Source organism: Amborella trichopoda, chromosome 13, assembly GCF_054954075.1.
Source record: "Amborella trichopoda isolate Santa Cruz 75 chromosome 13, AtrichopodaSantaCruz75HAP2 v2.0, whole genome shotgun sequence".
NCBI classification, from domain to species: domain Eukaryota; kingdom Viridiplantae; phylum Streptophyta; class Magnoliopsida; order Amborellales; family Amborellaceae; genus Amborella; species Amborella trichopoda.
In genome coordinates, this window is record NC_142348.1 from 1,083,868 (window position 1) to 1,096,003 (window position 12,136).

Here is a 12,136-nt window from a genome sequence, read left to right on the forward strand (position 1 = left end):
CCCTTTCTCTTTCTAAAAAGTAAAAACAATAAAACGTAATTGGCGCACTTCCAACTTTATGTTGGTGTGACTTAAAGCAGTATTCGAATTGCATGGGATTTGGAAGACACATGTGCCCAAATTGTACCATTTCCATACTTTAAATTCCATTAAGTGACGCCATGCCTCAAGCCTTATAATGCTTGTGAGATCCAATGCCAATAATACCCCATGGGCTCTTAGTTATTCCATGAAATTTTATGTGAACTGAATTCTTGCGTTTGCAGGAGCATTCTGTCTATTTTCCACCTCCGGTAAAGCACACATTAGGAATGTTTAGGACTCCAACTTTTAAGATGGAACCTCTTCAACGAAGCAACTAATCTTAAACAAAGGGAAAAAAGAAAAAAAAATTCACATCGCACACATATGCGTGTGTGAAATAAAAATACAGCTCAAGAGTGAATAGGGCTTATCCAATTTCCGGTGAGAGCAAGATATAAGTGTTCAAGAACTCAAAATTTAATTTCCCTTTCTTAAAATAATCATCTGGTCATTCTTATGAGATGGATGGTATCATATTCAATATATAGTATTTTCCATTGTGGTCACTATTGTAAAGAGTGGGATCATTTGTTTAACATTTTTGAGAGAAAGAGAGATGACTTTCAATTTATTAATTTTCACTATGGCCACTATTGTGAAAGATGGGATCATTTTCTTATCCTATTTGAGAGAGAAAAAGGTGGGATCATTTCTTTAACATAATTGATAGAGAGAGAGAGATTATGTATGGTCACTTTTGTAAAGGGTGGGATCATTTCCCTCACATATTTGAGAGAGTAAAAGGTGGGATGATTTATTTAACATATTTGAGAAAGAGAGAGTAAAAGGTGGGATGATTTGTTAAACATATTTGAGAAAGAGATGGGGGGGGTAGATTATTTCTTAAACATATTTGATTGAGAGAGAGAGAGAGAGAGAGAGAGAGAGAGAGAGAGAGAGAGAGAGAGAGAGAGAGAGAGAGAGAGAGAGAGAGAGAGAGATTGTGATATTCTTCATTTTTGACACAAATGGGAAAGGTTGGAGTTGGTCATTTCGAATAATTTCAATGTTACCTTAGGCGAACTTGGGGACAGTCTCTTTATTCTCGCATTTCCTTTTTGAACATTGTATTCTATCATTTCTTTTGAAAAGCCCTTGCCTTGCCTAAGGGGTCCATCCTCCTTTTTTTTTTACTTTTTCATTTAAACTTGGAGTGATGAGCAAGAATGGAGACTAGACGATGGTATCGATGCCCTCCTTTGGAATGTCACTTGTATGTCTGGGTTCTATTTAACATTGTCTTGTATAAGCTCAAATTCATTAATCCTTCTTCCTGAGGATCCTCTCTCTCTCTCACACACTCTCTCTCTCTCAATTCATTAGTACTCCTTAACGACCATCTCTCTCTCACACACTCTTTCTCTCAATTCATTAGTACTCCTTAATGACCATCTCTCTCTCTCTCTCAATTAGTCGTCCTTATCGACCATCTCTCTCTCTCACACACATATAAACAACCTTTCTCTCTCTTTTTCTCTTTCTAACACATATACCAATAGTTTCCCTCGTTCACTACCAAAACTCTTTCAGAATCCCTCTCTCTCTTTCTCTCAAGTACAAAACATTGATCCATTATTCAATGGCTGATATTGCCAAGCCTTGGCCATTGAAATTTGAGTTGGAAAGTGACTACAGCAACTTCAAGTATTGGAAGTCTTGTGTGGAGTCTTACTTAGAAGGAGAAGGTTTGGTTGAGATCACTTGTGGGTCAGGGAGTGAAGTTGATGATGACACAGTAAGAGAGGATAAAGCTAAGAAGTGGAGGGCCAAGAGGGGGAAGGCCCTTTACATTCTAAAGACCACCATAAACAAAGATCTTCATCGATATATAGAACATGCTAAAACCCCAAGGGATGCATGGTGCATTCTCAATTCTCTCAAACTCTACAAGTTTCAACTCCACAAGTTTCCAATTGGGGGAGATCGTAAATACCGTGAGCATGGTAAGGTTCTCCATGACCACTTGGGTAACATGAGATCTAAGAGGGGCAATGGGATGGATGACCTTTCCCGGCCCTAAACGGCCTAGGCCCGGGTAAATAACTTTTGCCTGAGGGTTGGGTCCTAACTGGACCAGGGCCATGAGTCATGGCCTAATCAGGGTAATTTTGTTTTGTCTTTTTGAATAAAAACAAAACTTCATATTTAGTGTCCAGCTCGGGCTAACCCCCCCATTAGTAGGGCTTGGCTGGGCCGTCTAACTCAAGAGTAGGGTCTGGACTGGACTAGGGCTAGTTTGGCTCTGTCGAGCTTGGGGTTAGTTTCGCTGTGCTGAGCTTTTAGTGTAGATGTTTGATAACTTGATGAAATGTTCTAGGTACCTGTGTTTGACACTGTTGGAATATAAAGTCATGTTATTTAAAAATTATTTTTATATTAGACATAAAACAATATATTATATATTGTATTGTAAATATCTATTACATACATAATATATTATATTTTATATTATGTAATATAATATAATATATGAAATATATTTATTTTTTAATAATTATAATAAAATATATTATATAACATAATATAAAATATAATACATAACATAGTGTATTTTATAATTATTTTATTATATAATATATATTACATAATATAAATGTAATGTATAACATAATGTAATCTATAATATATAAATAATTTAAATATAAATATATAATATGTAGAACACAATATATATATATATATATATATATATAAAATATGAAACATACATTATATATAATGTAATATAATTATATTAATTTTATTAATTTATATTTATATTATATAATATATAATATAATAAATTATTAATATTTATTTGTGTTATATAAAAATATATAATGTAATATACTGCGACTACAAATATATATTAACAATATAAATATAAATATGAGGAGGGAGGCATTATAGGGTTTGAAGAACCGAGTTCCTATTTTAGGTTCCATCATTTTAGATGGAACGTTTTTCTTAAGCACAAGGGAGTACGGAAGTTCTAGCTGGTAAGTTCTTTACTGTATAAATTCCGTGCATCAAACGTAGAAATGATGGAAAAGTCGCTTAGTGTCTCCTTCAATACGATGGGGGATCTTGCCTGGAGGCAAGTCCACCTTTCCCATAAATAGGACACACATATTCTTCAAGACCTATGAGATGTAATTGAAAGTCCTAATGTAGTTGGACTTCATCTATTCTACCCAATATTAAATCTAGTTAAAGGTAAGATTTTTTTAGGTCAGGGTCTAACAGACGACATGATGCAATTATATGGTTTTGATGCAGGTCTCATTGCGGAGAGAGCTAAGGAGGTGTATGAAGCTGCAGAGCAAGGGAAGTTTGAGACCTTAGAAGACATTGTCATGGATTATCCAATTACTGCCTCAGGAAAAAATGGTCTGCACGTAGTTGCAGAATTTGGCCACATAGACGCCATGCACAAGCTCTTGGATAGGGCATCTGCAGAATCCTTGAGCTCCATCGATAACCAAGGTAACACCATTCTGCATAAAGCGGCAATAGCCGGTAAACGAGCCATGGTTCATGCCATTTTAAGTAAGAATTCGAGCCTGGTTACGGCTCGAAACCATATGGGTGAGACTCCTCTCTTTCTAGCTGCTCTCCATGGTCATGAGGATGTGTTTGCATGTTTAGCAACACAAGTAGATCAACAGAGTGAGAGAGGCGAATGTTGCTTGAGAAGGAATGATGGTGCCACAATTCTCCATGTTGCAGTGAATGGAGAATTCTATGGTACGATAATCGGTTTGCTACACACCCACTGAATTCAATTCATGTAACAGCTTTATTTTAATATAATGAGTTAACATTAATAATTATGCTAGGATCATTTATTTGATTTTCATATATATATATATTAAAGTCCTCCCACTACCTATAGGCGACCGGTACTGTTTCATTTTTTATTTTTTTTATAAATCAAAATAATCTAAAATTTGGAGTGTGCGTACATATTAATGAGGCACTCCTAATAAAAATAAAAAAAATAATTTTTGAAAAAATTATTGACTAAAATACCCCTGAAATATTTTGGGGGTATTTTGATAAATTTATTTCTTGTAAAATATTTTTTTGATATTTTTCGTAGATTCATCTATTTTTGATGAACACACGCTCCAAATTTTAGATAATTCTGATTTGTAGAAAACAAATGAAAAATGAAATACTACTGGAAAATCGTGATCGTGCGATGAACTTTGGATGGTGATGAGGGTTGGCGAAATCACTGTTCATTTTTTCATATAGGCGTTGGGAAGATTTTTGGTGTGTATATATATACGCACACTCTTTTTCATTATGATGAACAATTGCAAAAAAAATAAATTTCAAAATGCAACCTAAAAAGTGTTTTTAAACCCAATTAAGATGTGTCATCCATTTGGTGGGATGCTTGCGTCTAGGCTTTAGGGTGAGTTTTTCTTTTTGCCCTTTTCAATTTTTTTGAAGGGCTTTATCATTAGATAAACAATATTAGAAAAGAAAAGAAAAGAAACGAAAACTTGATTTTGAGTTTGAAAAGGCCTAGATCCCCAAGTTTACCAAATGGATGGTACATATACATTGTCGGAGGGCGACTTGTTTTGACCATATCACAAATTTTTCTTTTTTTTTTGGGGTTTGATTGTTGGGATGAGGAGAGTGTTAAAAAATATTCCTAATTTGTGGATGTGGCTAACAAATATTATAGAATGGTAGTATTGTCTACAATTTAAGTAAGATGGTTATCTGATATAAAGATAAAAATCATTGATAGCGACCTCCCTCCACTCCCTTTTGAGGACAACTCCCAACAATAGGTTAGGTTTGAGAAAACAAAAATAAAAAGAAATTTAATGTGACGGCCCCATCTCTTGTTCATTCTCTATAAGAAAGTCCCCCATCAGTCTTGGAGGAGAGAAGAGATGAAGACCGGTTCACCCATTAAAAAATCAGATTTTGTTTCTTCGTGCCAGTTATGTTCAGATCTGTTAATTTACGTTCTTGTTTTTCGGTAATCATGAACAATGATCCAACACAGATTTACAATTTTTTTTTGGTTTCTTCAATCTAAAAATATATATTTTTAAAAAGAGCGCATGTGCAAAATTTGGAAACATACAAATGCCATAAACATAATTTTCTAAATGTGTGGTGTAATTATATTACAACGATACAGTGAAAAATATAAAGTAGGACAATTTAATTTTAGTACACGGTTAAATTATATAATAAGACTATTTACTTTCAATACAACGTTTACGTGACCACTCTTAGCAATTAGGTATGAAATCGGGTCGCTAGGGTTGTGTCATTATATAATAGGTGTGGTTGTATAAGGCTAAGGCCTTAAATAATCAAAATAAGGCGCACCTTCAAATAGTGTTGAAATATGTTATTTCATGTTAAAAAGTAGTGTAGATCGAGCACATATATGAACACTTGAAAATCTTGAAAATCGACGGTCTACAAAATGCATTCCAAACTATACTATTTCCAAAACTTAAAGCTGTTTTTTCTCATGTCCAAACATCCTGAAGTCGAGATGATCGATTCGAGGATTTTTGAGCATCAGAGTAACTTGTTCGAGTGAAATTTTTGACGTGCACCTTAAATTTGATTGTTTATACAATTAACAAAAAGGTCGAATTCTTGATTTCCAGGTCTAGCACTAAAAATCCATGAAAGATACAAGAAACTGGCGTTCGCACGTGACGAGGTAGGGTTCACACCAGTGCACATCATAGCGAACTCTCCAAACTCATTCCAAAGTGGAACCACATATTCTTCATCAAACATTGGAATGTCCCCTTCATCTCTCATGGACATCATTGCAGTTACCATCTATTCATGTACGTACACATATATAAATGTAAAAGAGAAAGAGACGCTCTTAAGAAAATGGTGCATTTTTGTTGTTGCAAGGGGTGGGGTTGGTGGTTCTCAAAGATTTTGTACTTTCAAAGAGAGAGAATAATCACAAAAAAGGAAAATTTGAAAACGTAACCTAAAAAGTAGTTTTTTAACCCAATTACCATAGGTTGTTCATTTTGGTGAGATGCTTAGATCTAGGTTTTAAAAATATTTTTTCATTTCATTATCATTAGATAAACAATGTTAAAAGGAAAAAAATGATTTTGAATTTATAAAGGATAAGATCTTAAAATTCACCAAAGGAATGGTCTAAATTCATTTTTGGAGGAGACTCATTTTGACCATGTCTAGAGTTCAAATTGTGGATAGGTATGCCCTTATTGGACTTATTATTGCAAGGCAAGGAAAAGCGAAAAGAAGATTCAAGTGGTGATGTGGAGGCTTTATGTGGTGGAGATGATCAACTCACTTCTTCTCGCTCTGTTCAAAGTAGTTCTTCCACCTCTGTTCGCATAATATTTGGTATGGTACACTATGCTTTTAAACCTAATCCAGTGGTTCATTATGGAACGCATTGTAGGAACTTTTTGAAATGATACCATATTGTGTCACACGTAGCTTTAATAACGATTGTAGAAGTATGCTACACATGATCTCAATCATCCATACTTGGCAACGGTTGATATGACTAAAAAATTGGGCAGTTCAAATCGTAACATGCCACTGGCCGCTTTCGGTTTTGGCTAATTTTGGTGAATCGGCCGGGTATTAAAAAAAAAAAAAACAGTTATATAAAATCTAAAAAATAATGGCTTTTATTTTTAATGCTTTTCATCATTTTGGAAAATATTAGAAGTTGTTTTGGTCATTAATACTTATTTTTATATTTTTCCATCTTTTTTAAAATTTTTAAAAATACCCATGGCCACATTGAATTCTTTAAAATCTATTTTTTTATTAATTTAGAATTTCATTTCGATGAACTTTGTTTAATCATGCTTTAAATACTTTTCATATTTTATTAAATTTTTTATTTTTTAACACTTTTTTGACCACTTGGGACTTGCCCGGTTAAGCTGGTTGAACCGGCGTGTTTATCGGTTGGACCTCTTCTGTCCCACGTTCAGTTTTAACCGTTCCGATTCGATTTTTCCTAAACAGGCATTGCAAGATTTAGCATAAGCTGGTTAAGAACTCTGAATTGAAATGATGGTATTACTGTCAAATAGAAAATATATATGGTTCTGGTTCTTCTATTTCTTTGTTGAGTTCGTGTTAATTTCTTCCAATCACTTTTTCTCCTTTTATATGCATATCATTTGAATTATTTTATCTTATTTATTTATTCATTCAATCCAAAAACAAGGGAAGAATCATGATGGGTTGTTGAGTGACATGTATTACGGCATTCACACGCGAAACGTAGCACTTTAAAAAACTATGAGTAATATATGTACATTCTCAAAATGAATAAATAAAATACAAAGTGGGTCAATTTTGGCAAAAAATCGCGAGAAATGTCGTTTACTTAAGAGATTTTTAATTTTTTCTATAATACCCCTCCATCCCTCGATAAGTTGTAATATATATATATATATAGGGATATTCTAAACTTCACGATCTTTCAAATTACAAAGGTTCAAAATAGAGAGAGTTGTGAATGGTGGATATATTAATTTTGTTGTTTATTTTTTAAAAAGTTACTTTTGTGAGGCAAATTTGTAAATATTACTACAAAACAAATGATATTTTTGTTATCTCCATAAGGAGTAAAATTGAAATTTTAACTAAGTGACAATGACATTTTACAAATAAAGTTTCAAGACACTAACTTCCAAAATGCCGTTGTACTTTTGTAAAAATTTTAAATTTGGATTGCTTAATGGTAAAGTTACATATTTAAATAAATTTTTAATAAAAAAAATAATGATTGTTTTGATAAATACACCATCACAACCCCTTCTAACTTGAACCTTTGTATTTTGAGGGGTTGTTAACTCTAGACAGATCTATATATATATATATATATATATATATATATATGTGAAAGATACGACAAAACACCTATAGACAAAAATGAACAGTAATTTCACCTACCCCCATCACCGTCCAAAGTTCATCGCGCGGTCATGATTATTCGGTAGTGTTTCATTTTTTTTTTTATACATATAAATCTTAATGACATGAAATTTGGAGCATGTGTTCATAAAAAATAGATAAATCTACAAAAAATATCGAAAAAATATTTTACATGAAAAAATTTAACCAAAATGCCCCTGAAAAGTTTTAGACCCCTATATAAATTACTTTAGAACTGTAATAAAGTTTCCATTTAGTGGTCCATGCAAAGAAGCCATAAATTCTTTCATTCAGATGTTCATGCAAACTAGTAGTATCGTGATCATAGCAACTATCAATCTTGCAGGCTTCTGTGGTATCAAACACATCTATCAAACATGGTTGAAGCACAAGTTGGTGAATCAATTGGTCAAGAACATGTTGATAACTGAGTCGAAATATGGTTATCAAGATGATGGTCAAACTCCCCAAATGAGAAATAATTCACTTATTCCTCATGACATAGACGAAATGCAGACGTATGGTACACCGACTTATCTGATCATGGCTGTTAGGAAAGATATAGTGGAGCTAGTTCAAGAAATCCTTAATGTTTATCCTGAGGACATAGATTTCCTCGATGAAGATGGGAAGAACATAATGCACTTGGCTATTGAAAATAGAGGAGAAAAAGTCTTTAAATTTCTGAGAGAAAAGCAGAAAGAGAAGTGTAAGTCTGAGCTGTCTTTCTGTATCGACAAGCACGGAAACAGTCTTCTGCATATTGCTGCGAAGCTTCAGAACTGCAGTAGTGATGGGAAATGTGCGGCGCGAAAGATTCGGTATAGTGTGCAGCTTATGCAGTGGGAGTTGCTCTGGTTCAAGGTGAAGTGTATCTCTAAGTTAAGCTGCTCATAAAATTCTTATGAGTTAAAAGATAAAAGCCGAATGGAGAAACCACAATCTATTTCTATTAGTGAAAACGGGTAGGGGGCTTCCTCCCCATGGTCGTACCAAAAAAAATAAAAGAATGATTTACATATGGACTTTAAAATTTTAGGTAAAATATGAAATGCTCCATTTATATGGGAGAATTACAAAAAAGGTCGGTCAATTCATGATTTTTTTTCTTTTCAAAATTGCCTTTCGATCAACCAGAATTTTGATTCTGTTTTATTATTATTTTTGTTAGTAGGGCAGTGCCTTAAAGCTTGGGGTATTGCCCTACTAACGAAAAAACTAAAAAAATATAAAAGAGAAATCAAAATTCGAGTTGATTAAGAGGCAATTTTGAAAAAAATAAAAAAAATTGAGTTGACCGACTTTTTTTTGTAATTTCTACATATAAGTATAAGTAGAGCATTTTGTATTTTACATAAAATTTTAAGATCACTATGTAAATTACTCAAAAAAAAAAATAATCCATTGGGTCATCATATAACTGTGCAATGCTATGATTTGTATTGCTGGAGAGATAGAGCGACTTGGATCGGTTAATGTGCCATTCACTCTCCCCTAGCTCTACGTTGCGTTGGATGGCGAAGTGAACTATGTTTACTGAGTGATTTACGTACAAACGCAAAAACCTTACCTAAAATACGAAATGAGGCTATTTTGCAAAAACCTTACCTAAAATACGAAATGAGGCTATTTTGTGTAAAAAATCATGCGGATGGTCGGTGAGCTCGTATTTTTTTAATTTTTTCAAAATTACAGCTCGGTTCGAGATTGCTATCATCGGACAGCATTTTAGTTTTAATTTTTTGTTTAGTTTTTTCATTGTTAGGGTTGTGGCCCAAGCTTTAGGGACAATGCCTAGATGATCTGAGGTTAGAGTCCTTAGAATGTCATCCGAACAGAGTAGTCCTCAGTTCCTGAGAGGTACGAGGTCTCCATCCTCCGACTGCTCTTGCTTTCTTATTGTTTCAGAAAAATAGCGGTTTGAGAAAACATGGTTTGAGGATGGGGGCCTTGGACCGCTCTATGGACTGAGTTGTCTGAGGTCTCGACCACGCTTTATTTTTTATTTTTTGAGAAAAAAACAGAGGTCCAAGATGGGGACCTCAGACCACTCTACTGGGGCTGTGCTGTGTTTGCAGGGCGGTTCAAGGATTCTAACCTCAGACCTAGGGGGAATTTTAGACAAAAAAAGAAAAGAAAAGGGGATTGACCTATCTTCCTTGTAATTTTCTCCTATAATAGGATCATTTCATATTTTAGTTAAGGGATTGTATATAATGAGACCATTTACTTTTGACATATGTGGTCACAATTACTACAACCATCCAATGTGAAATTTGATAGTTTGGATGTCTGACAAAGTTTGAAAAAATTTCTTTTAAAGTTTGAGCTTGGTCAATGGAATAATTGTAGCTACCGAATTTCACATCCAATGGTCAAGATTAATGTGACCACCTTGTACCAAGGATAAATGGTATCGTTCTATACTTTCCTTTTAATTAATTATTTTAGGTCCGTACGTAATTTAGTCAATTTTTTTCCATCCTCCACTTTTTTTTTATTGAAATTTTTAATATTCCATTGGATCATGGTATACTTTCCCTAACTAATTAGTAGTACAGCGTGTGAAGCATCTGTGCCCCCCTCACATAGTGGCATACAAGGATGCAAATGGGGCAACGGCTGGAGAAATATTCGCCGTCACACACAGGCCACTAATCTCCGAAGCCGAGGACTGGCTGAAGAAAACTGCAAAATCATGCATGGTGGTGGCCACACTCTTCGCTACAGGCTTGTTCGGAGCCCTCTTGACCGTGCCGGGGGGATACATACAGAAAGGGGTTAGTGATAATGGCACAGATGCCCTCTCGCTTGCGCCAGATGTGAGACACAGAGATTTCACCTTGGCATTGAACACGAGCAACCTCACGATTCCGACTGCGGGCACACCCGTCCTCTTGCATGTGTACCCATTTAAAATTTTCCTTTTCTTCTTAGCCTTGGCTCTTGTCTGTACTTGCCTAGCTTTAGGGTTTTTCACCTCAATCCTAATCTCACGTTACGAGGTAGAAGACTTCTATTGGATGCTGCCTATGAAATTTTATGCTGCCATTACAGCTCTCTATCTTACAGCAATATGCAGCATCACCAGCTTCACTCTAGCCTACTCTATCGTTTGTGTTGACATTTTCCCGCACTATTTCAGCACTTGGATTACAATAAGCTACGTGGTTGCAGTGGTTGCAACCATTGAGGTGTTCATTGATTTAATAATCGCCACCGGGAGGTACCTTGTGACTATGCTCCTTGAAGAATGGTACAAGCTTTGGACTGTGCACGGCGAAGAAGTCCCCAACAGAGAAAAAGTCGCCATCTCCGGGGCAGGGGCCGGGGCCGGGGCCGGGGCCGGGGCCGGGGCCGGGGCCGGGGCCTGGGGCTGGGGCTGGGGCTGGGGCTGGGCACAGTGGAGAAGGCTCCAGCTCCGGGGCTGGGCACAGTGGAGAACCTGTACGATGTGACGAAGTCTGCCGTGATTGATAGCCACCTCGGTCAACTTCTCCACCAGCAACTCCACACCGTCGCTGGATTGGATTGGATTGGACTGGTTGGAGTACAAGTCGCTACATTGGAGCTATGCACTGTGGAGGACTATGCTTCTCGATATTGGCTAGACAATGATTTGTTAGTTCTCTCCCTATTTGTTTTTAATTTTTTTTCATGATGTGATTTGATGGACTATGCTTCTTGATATTTGGTTAGACAATGATTTGTTAATTCTCTCCCTATTTATTTGTTTGTTTGCTTATTATTATAATTATTATTATTGTTGTTGTCGTTGTACCATGTAAGAATGAAACTATGGACATCATAATGTGCCACCGAACACTGTTACCTTGACCACTGGACCTAGAGGCTATTTTTGACGAGGATTTGTTAGGTTAAATGGGAAAATGCCTAGTCTATGTGGCTTGATACGACATGTGGGCATTGTATGTTTCATTAAATATATATATGTGTGGGATATAGCTCATTATTTGTAATCTAAGTTTATAGATAAATCCTATTTAGATTAGGATGGGTCTTCGGTCTATAAGTAGATAGGGATAAAGTTAAATTTTCTAAATTTTTAGGAAACATAGAGGCCTCACGTATCACCTCTTTGGGGTTTGTTTTTTTTTTATAATTTGGG

General features: G+C 35.3%; 1 protein-coding gene across 5 annotated transcripts; it reads left to right on the forward strand.

The window, feature by feature from the left end:
- The first annotated feature begins 1,251 nt into the window (after positions 1–1,251).
- Positions 1,252–11,789, forward strand: LOC105420914 (uncharacterized). 5 transcript variants are annotated; one of them, XM_020669165.2, is made up of 6 exons: positions 1,252–2,027; positions 3,343–3,810; positions 5,718–5,906; positions 6,298–6,450; positions 8,354–8,871; positions 10,569–11,789. In XM_020669165.2, the coding sequence occupies exons 1-6, from the start codon at positions 1,664–1,666 to the stop codon at positions 11,463–11,465; spliced, it is 2,589 nt and encodes an 862-aa protein (XP_020524824.1). In that variant the 5' UTR covers positions 1,252–1,663; the 3' UTR covers positions 11,466–11,789. The 5 variants fall into 5 exon arrangements, with proteins under 5 accessions (XP_020524824.1, XP_088712232.1, XP_088712233.1 ...); XM_088856106.1 differs by having other exon boundaries at positions 6,328–6,450; XM_088856109.1 differs by lacking the exon at positions 1,252–2,027 and adding an exon at positions 2,958–3,062.
- Positions 11,790–12,136: the final 347 nt, after the last annotated feature.